The 10,804-nt window shown below is 47.9% G+C and overlaps 2 protein-coding genes across 2 annotated transcripts in view; both read left to right on the top strand.

Moving 5' to 3' along the window:
* The window catches only part of zc3h13 (zinc finger CCCH-type containing 13), a 9,958-nt gene extending 3,618 nt beyond the window's left edge, over positions 1-6,340 (top strand). Inside the window, exons 11-21 of the mRNA XM_035678050.1 lie at positions 9-267; positions 413-901; positions 1,016-1,264; positions 1,357-1,843; positions 1,963-2,075; positions 2,583-3,842; positions 3,929-4,600; positions 4,685-4,828; positions 5,010-5,210; positions 5,414-5,577; positions 5,705-6,340. Of these exons, the coding sequence (XP_035533943.1) occupies positions 9-267; positions 413-901; positions 1,016-1,264; positions 1,357-1,843; positions 1,963-2,075; positions 2,583-3,842; positions 3,929-4,600; positions 4,685-4,828; positions 5,010-5,210; positions 5,414-5,577; positions 5,705-5,905 (4,239 nt within the window). The 3' untranslated portion in view covers positions 5,906-6,340. The remainder of the gene's footprint in view (positions 1-8; positions 268-412; positions 902-1,015; positions 1,265-1,356; positions 1,844-1,962; positions 2,076-2,582; positions 3,843-3,928; positions 4,601-4,684; positions 4,829-5,009; positions 5,211-5,413; positions 5,578-5,704) is intronic.
* A 1,765-nt stretch (positions 6,341-8,105) lies between these two features.
* On the top strand, positions 8,106-10,558 carry rpl31 (ribosomal protein L31). Its single transcript, XM_035677449.1, has 5 exons — positions 8,106-8,213; positions 8,719-8,822; positions 9,242-9,367; positions 10,276-10,388; positions 10,483-10,558. Exons 2-5 carry the CDS (start codon positions 8,719-8,721, stop codon positions 10,512-10,514), a joined length of 375 nt encoding a protein of 124 aa, XP_035533342.1. The 5' UTR covers positions 8,106-8,213; the 3' UTR covers positions 10,515-10,558.
* The last annotated feature ends 246 nt before the right edge of the window (positions 10,559-10,804 follow it).

The raw sequence follows: 10,804 nt of genomic DNA, 5'->3' as shown, positions 1-10,804 counted from the left end.
CCGCCCAGCGGCACTCTGCGTCCCCTCGTCGGCGCCGCTCGTCCTCTCCCGCCTACCACAGGAGCGCAGCGGCCCAGGCCTCGACCTCCTCCCCTCCGAGCTCCCGGCGCTCCCGATCGCCTCCCCCCTCCCACGACGTCTCATCGCCCCACCGGCGATCTGACAGGTCGAGCCCCGGCAGGCGACACTCCAGGGGCCGCGAGAGGAGCCGCGGGGAAAGGGAGAGGAGTCCGCCTGTACAGGAGCGCAGACATGAGCGCAGAGATGGTAACTTTATGTTGTAGTACTGTATTTGTTTTTTTCATTTGACCACATTTAACCCGTTAAATACTACTGCTTGGATTTTGGCGCAACAGCTTACTTTTGCATTATTCCTTTCATCAGTTGAGCTTTGTGTCTCTCTTGTAAACAGACAGCCGCAGCAAGCGAGAGAAGGAAAGCATCCGCGACGACCGGGACTATGACTCTGAACAGGTCTCATCACGGGACACTAGAGAGGACAGGGAGGCAAGAGAGGCCCGCGAGCGACGGGACGCTCGCGATCGAGGAAGGGAACCAACGCGAGACTCTCGCGACCACCGAGACACCAGGGATGTAAAGGACTCCAGAGACAGCAGGACAGAGACCCGCTCCAGCCGAGAGTCGCTGGAGATCCGTGACCGCGAGCGGGAACGAGAGAGGGAGCGGGAGAAAGAGAGGGAGAAGGAGAGAGAGCGGGAAAAGGAGAGAGAGAGGGAGAGGACTGACACCCACAGGAAGGAGGAGCCGGCTCAGGAGGATAGAAGTTACGGGAGAGGTCATGGGCGCGAAGATAGAGCTGAAGGAAGGACGGAGAACAGGACAGACAGAGTTGAGAGGAATGGAAGAGGGAGAGGGCGGGCTAATGAAACATCTGATAAAGGCAAGAACTGACATCACATTCAGGATTCCATAGTTTATTTTATTTGTGGCCTGAACAAAAATAAAAAAAAATTCTCTTTCAAGTAATTTTTCTGCATTTTTTTCCCCCCACAAGGCTCTAACAGGAACTCCCGGGGTTCCCAACTGGAAAGCAGCCATGACAACTGGGAGTCACGGAGCAGTGCAGTGCGTGAACGGAGCGCTGAAAGAAGCACAGATCGCAGCGTTACGGAAAGGAGCTCTGAGAGGGGTTCAGACCGAGACCGCTACGAAGGAGACAGAAGAGGAGAGCCAGCCCGAGACTCCTCCTACGACAGGAGAGGGGGGCATGGAGAGCGGGACCGCAGAGACAACCGAGACAGAGGTGGGGTTGAGGGATTGTTTTATTTGAAATCTTTACAAAATCTGAACCAGAAGCAAAAATACTTAAAACTTCTTAAATTTCTGTTTTCCTAGATCAAAGAGTAGCCTCCCCAAATAGACACCAGGGGAGATCAGAGGAGTCTGAGAGGGAGGAGAGGAGGGATGACCGCAGGACAGATAGAGCAGATGGGAGGCGAGAGGACAGGACCCGTGACCGGGAGAGAGACAGGGAGAGGGAAAGGGAGAGAGAGAAGGAGAAGGACAGGGAGCGAGAGAGGGAGCGGGAGAGGGAAAAGGAGCGAGAGAGGGAGGCCGAGAAGGAGCGGGCCAGGGAGAGAGAGAGGGAAAGGGAGCGTGAAGAGAGGGAGCGGGAGAGGGAGAGGGAAAGGGAGCGCGAAGAGCGGGAGAGGGAGAGGAAGGAGCGAGAAAGGGAGAGGGAGAGAGAGAGGGAGCAGCGGGAGCGAGAGAGGCAGCGGGAATGGGAGGAGCGAGAGAGAGGAAGGGAGGAAAGGCGGGAGAGGAGAGACGACACCAGGGACGAGCGGTCCATTCGAGACACCCGGGACGACCGCAAGACGAGGCATGTATCAGTTTTTATTTCTTTTATTTGTTTTTTAATCTTTGTTTCTAGACATGAGCCCTGTGGAACTCCTCAAGTGTCATATTTATGTAATTTTTTTTTCTCTCCTCTCACTTCAGCCGTAAGAGGAGCAGGGTGGAGAGCAGCCCGAGCCCCCGACCCTCGCCTAAGCGAGCGACACGGGAATTCAGTCCAGCGGACAGCGACGGCTACAACAGTGGAGAAGACAAAAGTGAGCGCCCAATTGGCCGAGGGCAGGCTAAGCTCCACCCACAGCCCCTCCTCCCCAGCCCAGTGTGTCCGCCTCCATCTGACAGTAGGGAAAATCTTTTTCAAAGGATGATGATGTCTTTTGGTTGTATGCATTCCAGTACTGGCTGTCCAACGTATTGCTAATAGCAATATCAAAGTGAACAAAAATGTGCTAAAATCAGTCTCTCAAAGTAAGTTATTGCCAGTTTAAATTTCAACATTTTTACCTTTTTAGCAGCACTGTGTGTGGAGGACACCCCAGTTTTAAGGATTCGTTTTTCTTTAATTGATCTACAAGACTAGCTTAGTCTTAAAGGAAAGGACATTTATATCATAAGGCAATAATTATGTCAAATTCCTCCAATGAAAAGCCTAAAGTGGTATTCTAGGAATGGCACAGAGTCTGGTCTGCTCTCATTTTACTGATTGCTTTATTTATTTAAAAGTACTGAGTGTGGTTATGTGACCGTTCCGTGTGCATGTGCAGGTAGCGACAAGCATCGTCTGCTGAGCCAGGTGGTGCGGCCTCAGGAGCCCTTGCTGCGTTCTCCGCCGAGAGCCGCTCCATCCGACGACAAGCCTAGTCACTGGAAGGATGAGGAGCGCAGAGGAGCCGGGGATAAAAGGGAAGCACGCAGCCGCCTCGAGGACCTGGAGCCTCGTGGGGAACGAGTCAGGGGAGGCGACAGACGAGGAGAGCACCTTGCAGACCCCCCGACTGACACCCGTAGAGGCAGAGACCAGCGAGAATCCACGCCGCCGCCTCCACCTCCTCCAGCCCTCGCCGCTGTCAGCGACGACAGAGACACAGCTGGCTCCCAGTCACACGAGGAAGGCAAAAAGAAGACAAAGTCGCAGAGGAAGGGCTCGAAGAAGGGTCGCAAAGAAGAGGAGATTGCTGCCACCAGCAGTCTGGCTGGTGCAGGAGATCGTTTCAACCCTGAGCCCCCAGCTGGCGTTTCCACAGATGCACCGCCACCTTTACTCTCCCCCAGGAAAGGAGCCAAAAAGAAGGCACTTGAGCGAAAGAGGAAACGGTCACGGGGAGGAGAATCCGATGTGTCCGATGAGGACTCATCAGCCCATCAGCCACACACTAAGAAGAAAAGAGGTCCACGGACTCCACCGCCCTCGATGAGGCCCGATCACCGCGGCACTGGAGGCAACACTGAGCCGTCTCCACTGTCTAAAATGGACAACTTCAGTGACTGGTCAGATGAGGAGGTCACAGACCGAGCAGGAGGGCCTCTGGAAACACAAGCTCCCCTGGCTCCTGCCGAGAGGGCTCCTGCCGAGCCTCTTAGGAGAGGTGCTCCCAGGGTGGGCAGGGACAGGGAGCGGTGCAACCCCCCTTCCATTGCCCCACTGATCCCCCAGGATCCTCCGATACTGCTGCAGACTCTGACCCCGCAGCCCCTCATGTCCCAGCAGCTGCTCCGCAAACCGCCCCCAGAGCAGACACGCAGCAGCAGCATGGGAAGCAACCAGAGCCGCACGTCATCCAGGCGCCTGCGATCACCCTCCAACGAGTCCGCCCACAGAGAAGATCCCCAAGGTCCACGATCCCGCCGGGGCCGACTGCAGGGCACCAACTCTCGGGACCGAGAAAGAGAGCGGGAGAGGGAGAGAGAGCGGGAGAGAGAGCGGGAGAGAGACAGGCCGGTTGTGAATGAGCCTCCAGGAGCCGAGAGGAAGTCTCGAATTGACCAGCTGAGGAGAGGAGAGCCCAGCCGCAGCACCTCCTCAGGTAGATGAACACTTTTTAAAAACTCTACTTCGAGGATCATGTTTAATTAAAACATCTCACTCTAACATGTCTCTGTTGTCTTACAGACCGACAAGATTCACGCAGCCACAGCTCCAGACGCAGCTCCCCTGACTCTGAGAGGCAGGCCAGGTCCCGAGCCGGCTCCTACGACAGCCGAGAGCGGGAGAGAGAGAGGGAGCCATTTGAGCGGGAGCGAGACCGAAAGGACCTCCGGCCGCCGCCGCAGCAGCAACAGCAGCAGCAGCCGCTGCTTCTCCAGCAGCCCCTACCACAACAGAGAGACTGGGAGCCCGAACCCAGGGACTGGCCCAACAGGGGGGGACGGGAGCCCCTACTGATGCGTCCTGGCCGCGAACCTCTCTTGAGGGAGCGGGACATCAGGGACAGGGAACGCTTACTCCCCGAAGGACTCATCCAGCAGCACGAACGGGAGCGGGAGAGGGAGCGAGAGAGGGAGAGGGAGCGGGACAGGGACGGCCGAGGCGGCGATCGAGAGAGGGAGAGGATGATGATGATGGACCTGCTTCCCCACGGTGACCCCAGGGCTCCAGGGCGAGGGGACCTGAGGGGTGAAATCAGGGGAGACCTACGAGGGGACATGATGAGACAGGACAGGAGTGAATATGAACCTCTGCTGCCAAGAGAAGCTTTCAGCCCTCCAGAGCCGGAGAAACCGAGCAACAGTCACCACCTGATGGGAGAGCAACGGGAGCTGGAGAAGACAGACAGCATCGACGGTAAGAAAACGAACACATTTGCATTTTTATGTGACTCGTTTTTTTAGCATCATGGATTGAAAGGAATCTGTCCGTTGTTCTCAGGGGACGATGACGGGAAAGAAGACGACGGGCAGTCGGTCGCGTCTGTTGGAGAAGAGTATGAACCGATCAGTGATGATGAGCTGGATGAAATTCTGGCGGACAGCCAGAAAAAAGTTGACCAGCAAGACGATGAGAAAATTACAGGTACCAGGAAATACCTTTTTTATGGAGATTATTCACATGGAAATGTTATGTAAATGAATTCTCTTATGCCTACTTTTAATTTGAAAAATTAAGTTTACTTTTGCCTAAGGGATTGATTGGTTAATAATGTTACACTCCTCAGATGTTCCTTTTTAAAATGAACAACTCAATGTGCTGACAGGTCCTCTGGATGTGATTGACGTGGACTGGTCCAGCCTGATGCCCAAACAGAAGCAGGAACCCCGGGCAGCACGGGCAGCGCTGCTCCGGTTCACCCCAGGGGCTGTGCTTCTCCGGGCCGGCATCTCCAAGCGACTTGCTGGGCCCGAGCTCATGGAGCAAGTCAAAGAGGTGTGCAAGTCTGAGCTGGACGACCCCAAAGGTGAGAGCTTTGACATCATGAAACCCCGAAACGAATCCTGATTACATTGTTTAAATTATAACCATTTAAATCAGTTTACAGTGGTGATTAGGACAGTGGGTGTTGTGGTGGAGTTTGTGTTCTTTATCTAGAATTCTGTTTAGTTCATTTGAGTTTTTTTTTAATGATCCATTCTTCTAAAACTGTCAACTCTGGTCTTGCAGATGCTGAGAAGCTGTTTGAACATGAACTGGGGGCCCTGAATATGGCAGCCTTGAACAGGCGGGTAGAGAGGGCAGGTTTACTGACCAACCTTGGGCCCTGCTGCAAGGCCCTGTGTGCCCGCAGGGACTTCGCCATCCGCCGGCAGCTGCTGAAAAACGACAAGGTACATCCAATCACTGACAGGACAATGAATTAAATACTGCAGTTACTGTGTCCATCCTAGCTATATTCTCACCAGGGCATTATTTAAATATTGCGAGATGTGTTTAAATCTACTTCTCCTTCTTCAGGGCCTAACTAAGCAGTACCTCACCACGCCTGTAGTAGACAGCGATCTGCTTCAGATGAGCATGCGTCTCTTCAGAAGGACAATGGCCGGCCAGGCCTCGGGCCCGGAAAGGTCAGACGGTGGGTCAGCAGCAGCAGCCGAGGTCGCTGCAGCTGGGAGTAGTAAGCTCAGCACAGCGCAGCCTGAGGTGTGTGTGTCCTGAAAGAATTGGGGCTTACTTGAGTCAAACACATGAAAGTGAACGCTTCTAAGCCTTTACTACTTACTTTCCCCTGACTCTGTCCGATTTCATTACAATACCTAGCCTTTTTAGTCATGAGAGGGAATAAAGAAAAACAAGCAAAAGTGTGAATCTTACTCAGTTACGCTTTACATGTTTTGGATGATATGCAAGTGCTGTGCCATAGACTACTGGACATTCTAGGCTATGGAGGTGTGTGATGAACCATGTACCAGAAACATAAAACACACCTGAAATGACTTCATGTTTTTTTTTTTTTTTTTTTGTGCATTAGTGTTTTAGAGCAGCTTTTTAATTGTCAGTTTCACCTGCCTAACCAAGTTCACATGACTGTTTTGTTTTCATATATTGTGCATTTGGTTACTACAACTGTGCATTAAAATGGTTAGATGTTGATTTTTGTAACGGGTCTTTTGCTTTGTATGAAGTGACTGTTCAGCCTTCAGATAATGTGACACTTGATGTTATTCCCATTTTGTTTACACCATATTACAAAATATCTGCAGAGCAAATCGATAACATTTGCTGCAGAGGGTTACTGAGCAACAACACTGAAACATCCTGCAGGGACTTGAATGTTTCTCATGAGTAAGCACTGCCAAACTATTCCTTCATTGAATGTAATTTGTTATAACACAATTGCTGTTTGCTTGATGTATTTGTTTTGAATGGTTTGGCAATGTCTCCCTGAAATGAAATGAACTGAAGTGAGCGCACACTATAGACTGCAGAGTACCAGATCTCCAACACTGCCATGTGGAAGTCCTCTACTTAACGTTCACCAGCCCACACCATCCAAAAAGGAGCCAAAAACGTTCCTGATAGGAAAAGACACTAGACTGCTTAGATTAAAAAAAAAATGACTGAAAAGATAATTAAACTCAGCTCCACATCACGTTTCTGTGTTCCAGAGGTTGACCAGCCAGAGTCACAATAAAAAAAGACTTGTACAGGTGGATAAACTGAACCTCTGGGATGTGGTTGTATCAACACTCTTTAGTTCAACAAGTGACACTTGAAAAGAGCAGGTTGTGCATGCTGCGAGTGCTCGGACACAAATTCAATGGACAAACTCAACTTCAGTGTTGCACTGAACAGCTTAAAGAACATAATAATGGAAAATGGCTGTTATCTTAGAGGCCTGGATTCAACATGACACCTCCTCCCGGCCATGCAACTGTGACTTGAGTGACATTACAGAAAAGGAGAGATTGGGTTCTGATGTAGCCCGCTATCTTTTAGTCTGACTACAACTCTATGTTGTTGGAAAACACTTTTTCCTACTTCATATTTATTTTGTCTAAGGTGCAAGGTCAATTTTGAGATGTGTAAGGAATGATATTTGGTTTAACGCTGTATTTTTTTACTGTAAAATAAATGTAGAATGACATTCTTTTTAATTGTAATGAGAACTGTGGACCTGAAGGAATTTTAAATGTAGTGCTAGTTTTTATCAAGATTGTCACATTGAATGACTATAACAAAAGCTATGAGGACGGCCATGAGATGCAAACTTTTGCATTTTGAGGTAAGTGCTGAATTTGACGTATAACCACAGCCACTTTAGGGTTGTGTTACCTTTTTATAATTTAGTCTTTTATTAAGAATTCTTACGATCCTTGTGGAGGATCTAGCTACATTTCTTCCAGGAAGTCTTCATTTCTTATTGAGGAAATACATTTTTTTTTAAAATCATTTATGCAATGGTGTAAAAATGACAGCTTTCTTCTACATAAAAGACAAATAAAGCTGTCTGATAGCTGGTCAAAGACATCTCATAAACCTAATACAATAAAAGATCTGATGAAATGTCTCTTACATTCTGTTTTAAACTGATTCAAAACCTTGTACAATCAATGAATATTTTTTTCGTGTGGGTCATTCAGCTGCAATGGCCTGTAAAACATAATACACATCCATTCTTGTTCAAGAGAAAGACGAATAATTACTGCACACCACAAACTACACACGTTCCTAAACATAATAAACTTGCATTATAATTCATCTCACTGTCTTCATTACCTCTAAATCTTTACATTTTTGAACATTAAATGGACAGTTTGTACAAAGTCAATACAAATGTTAAATGTCGATGTGTTGAGATCATAGACGGTATAAATAAAGTGTTCAACGAGGCGAGGCGACAACAGAAGGAACCTTTAATCGTTTGTTGTTGACGAACATCAAAACAAAACGGACCGGTTTCCTTCACCCACAATCCTTTGCCTTAAGTCCGTCCTTCCGACTTCCGCCTCAACTACGAGCCGAGGTGAGTATTTCTTTCGGAAATTATATTCCTTCAATCTAACGCCATCCTGCGACATTAAAGCCAGAATTAACCACGCACTCGGTATAAATGTACACATAAGTGTTCCATTATGTTTTATATGAGGTTTTTGGTGTGATTGAACGTCTTTAAAGACACTTAATAGCGACGGACGGTAGCATTGACGACCGGAGTGGCTTCACGTAGCCTGGCTGTGTCAGTGCTCACTTTTTTTTTTTGTACTGTAACACAGCTTATAACCTCAAACATTGGCCTTTTTTCTGAGTTGCTGTACTTTAACATCAGTGCTATTTATCTTCCTATATAGCCTGCATGGTAGTTTGTGTTAAACAACGTTACAGCGAGCCGGCTTTATGTTAACATTAGGCTTTTCAGACGCGCCGCGTTAAAGTCTGCAAAAAAAACCCCAGTTTCTCTTTCAAATAGCTTGTGTTTAATGTTAACACTTTACAAAGCAGTAACGTTACCGTGCGTTTGTTGTTTCTAGATGGCCCCAACCAAGAAAGGAGAGAAAAAGAAGGGGCGTTCAGCCATCAACGAGGTGGTGACCAGAGAGTACACCATCAATGTCCACAAGCGCATCCACGGAGTGTGAGTACTGATACTGATTCACATTCATAACCAGTTACATGAGCTGCTTTTTTCACTTAATTTAATCCAAAACCACTTTTATTAGGTTACACGGCTCCTGCTTTGTGCATGAATATGGTAGTAATGTTAATTGTCAGTGTTTTCAGTGCTGCGAGTACAAGTTCTGTCACTGCCATTTAATGTGGGTTCATCGATGATTCACTCAGTTTAAGGCACATGCCCGTCACATTTCACGGGAGTCCGAGCAGCGTCTTAAAATCATTTACCCAGAGCGCTCAGACAATGAAATAACAAACAATAGCTTTTATTTGTACAAAACTGACACCAGCAAGCGTAGGACGGTTTGATAAGTGACGCAACAAATGACCAGTATTGGAGTCGATTAATTCCACGTGAGTAATGGCGTCGTCTCCTTGCAGGGGCTTCAAGAGGAGGGCCCCACGTGCCATCAAGGAGATCCGCAAGTTTGCCGTGAAGGAGATGGGAACTCCTGATGTCCGCATTGACACTCGCCTCAACAAGGCAGTGTGGAGCAAGGGTGTCAGGTGAGGTGATACTCTTGTGACTTGTGTGTGTGAGCAAAGTGCAATGCCATCAGGACCTGAGCGACCTGTGGTAGACACATTTGTGTTTTAATCAAACCAGAGTAATGTGTAAACCTACACTCATACTGTGATGGTCTACTTAGGGTTTCTTTATAATATAATATTTAATATATCACCAGCAGTCATCTAAGTGTTAATCCATACTTTTTGTTCAACATGTAAGCCACAGGGTTAAATGTGCAACTCTGGTTAAGAACTGTGAGAAACAAACCAATTACAACAGTATGCTCAGAGTGAATGTCGTTGTAGTGCTAAATGTTTCGTTTTGATGGACTATTTTTCCCCAGATAGTGGCAAGTCTTTTTCTCCCAGAAATAATCAGGATATGAAAATATTAAACTCGCCCCGCCCTACGGTCAGCTCAGACATAAAGAGCCTACTGTATGCACAATACTGAGAAATCAAAGTGGTTGATGATTCCAGGACGGATCTATAAAACTTCTGTGCTCATGGTTGAAGGACTTGGTGACAGATCGTTTATTCTGAGTGAGGTGTTGGTCACTTTCAAGACGAAAAAAGTCAGCGAGATATGAGGGAAAAACGTTTGCATTAACTGCATTTCCTGTTAGCAGCACTTTACGCTGAAAATGCGATACAATTGTCAGCTTCTCTAAGAACATGGGTTTTTGGCTCACTAAGGATGGGGGGGGGTTCTGTACACAAAGTGGGGCAGCATGTGGACAGTCTATGGCACACTGCTGTGATTAGCCCCAATGTGTTGACAATTTTGACACCCGAACCCCAACGTGAAGAGGAAGTTGGTGCCGTTTAGATATTACGGGCCCAATGTACAGTTTTGGCGACATATCAGTGAAGATGCTAACCGTCACATCGTTTGTGTCGTGCAGGAACGTGCCGTACAGGATACGCGTACGGCTGTCCAGGAAGCGCAATGAGGACGAGGACTCTCCCAACAAACTGTACACCCTGGTCACATACGTTCCTGTCACCACATGCAAAGGTAAATATGCAGCAAACTGACTTTGATGTCATTCATCTAGTGAAGCAATAAAGACAATTCATTCATTTTCTTCCCCTCTCTCTTTCTCCAACAGGTCTGCAGACGGTCAATGTTGATGAAAACTAAATTTGTCCCCTCTGCGAGTGGAATAAATGAAAAATAAAAAAAAACCTCGTCTTGTGTCTTTGTTTCTGCACTCTAAATGTCTTATTTGGGATGTTTCTTGAATTTGGATTAATGGTTATTGCAGAAGAACGTACTGAAATACTGTCCTCAGCAGTGATATTAACCCTTAAACATTGCTTATAAATGTCAACTTTACCCACTACACTGGAAACAGAACTGGTTTGTAAAGACATGCTGATTTAGAAGACTAATTTGACTGCTCCTCCCTTTGCACAGTGAAGAGTGTTGGT

Source organism: Morone saxatilis, unplaced genomic scaffold (genome assembly GCF_004916995.1).
Source record: "Morone saxatilis isolate NCDOM2014 unplaced genomic scaffold, NCSU_SB_2.0 Contig6, whole genome shotgun sequence".
Taxonomy (NCBI): domain Eukaryota; kingdom Metazoa; phylum Chordata; class Actinopteri; family Moronidae; genus Morone; species Morone saxatilis.
Note: the sequence above shows the minus strand (reverse complement) of the source record. Positions and strands in the feature narration are given on the sequence as shown.

Excerpts from the sequence above, each read along its gene's own strand:
- rpl31 (XM_035677449.1), top strand. The coding sequence starts at position 8,719 with ATGGCCCCAACCAAGAAAGGAGAGAAAAAGAAGGGGCGTTCAGCCATC. Across the intron at positions 9,368-10,275 it reads GTGTGGAGCAAGGGTGTCAG|GAACGTGCCGTACAGGATAC; the intron begins GTGAGGTGATAC and ends TGTGTCGTGCAG. Across the intron at positions 10,389-10,482 it reads TCCTGTCACCACATGCAAAG|GTCTGCAGACGGTCAATGTT; the intron begins GTAAATATGCAG and ends TTTCTCCAACAG.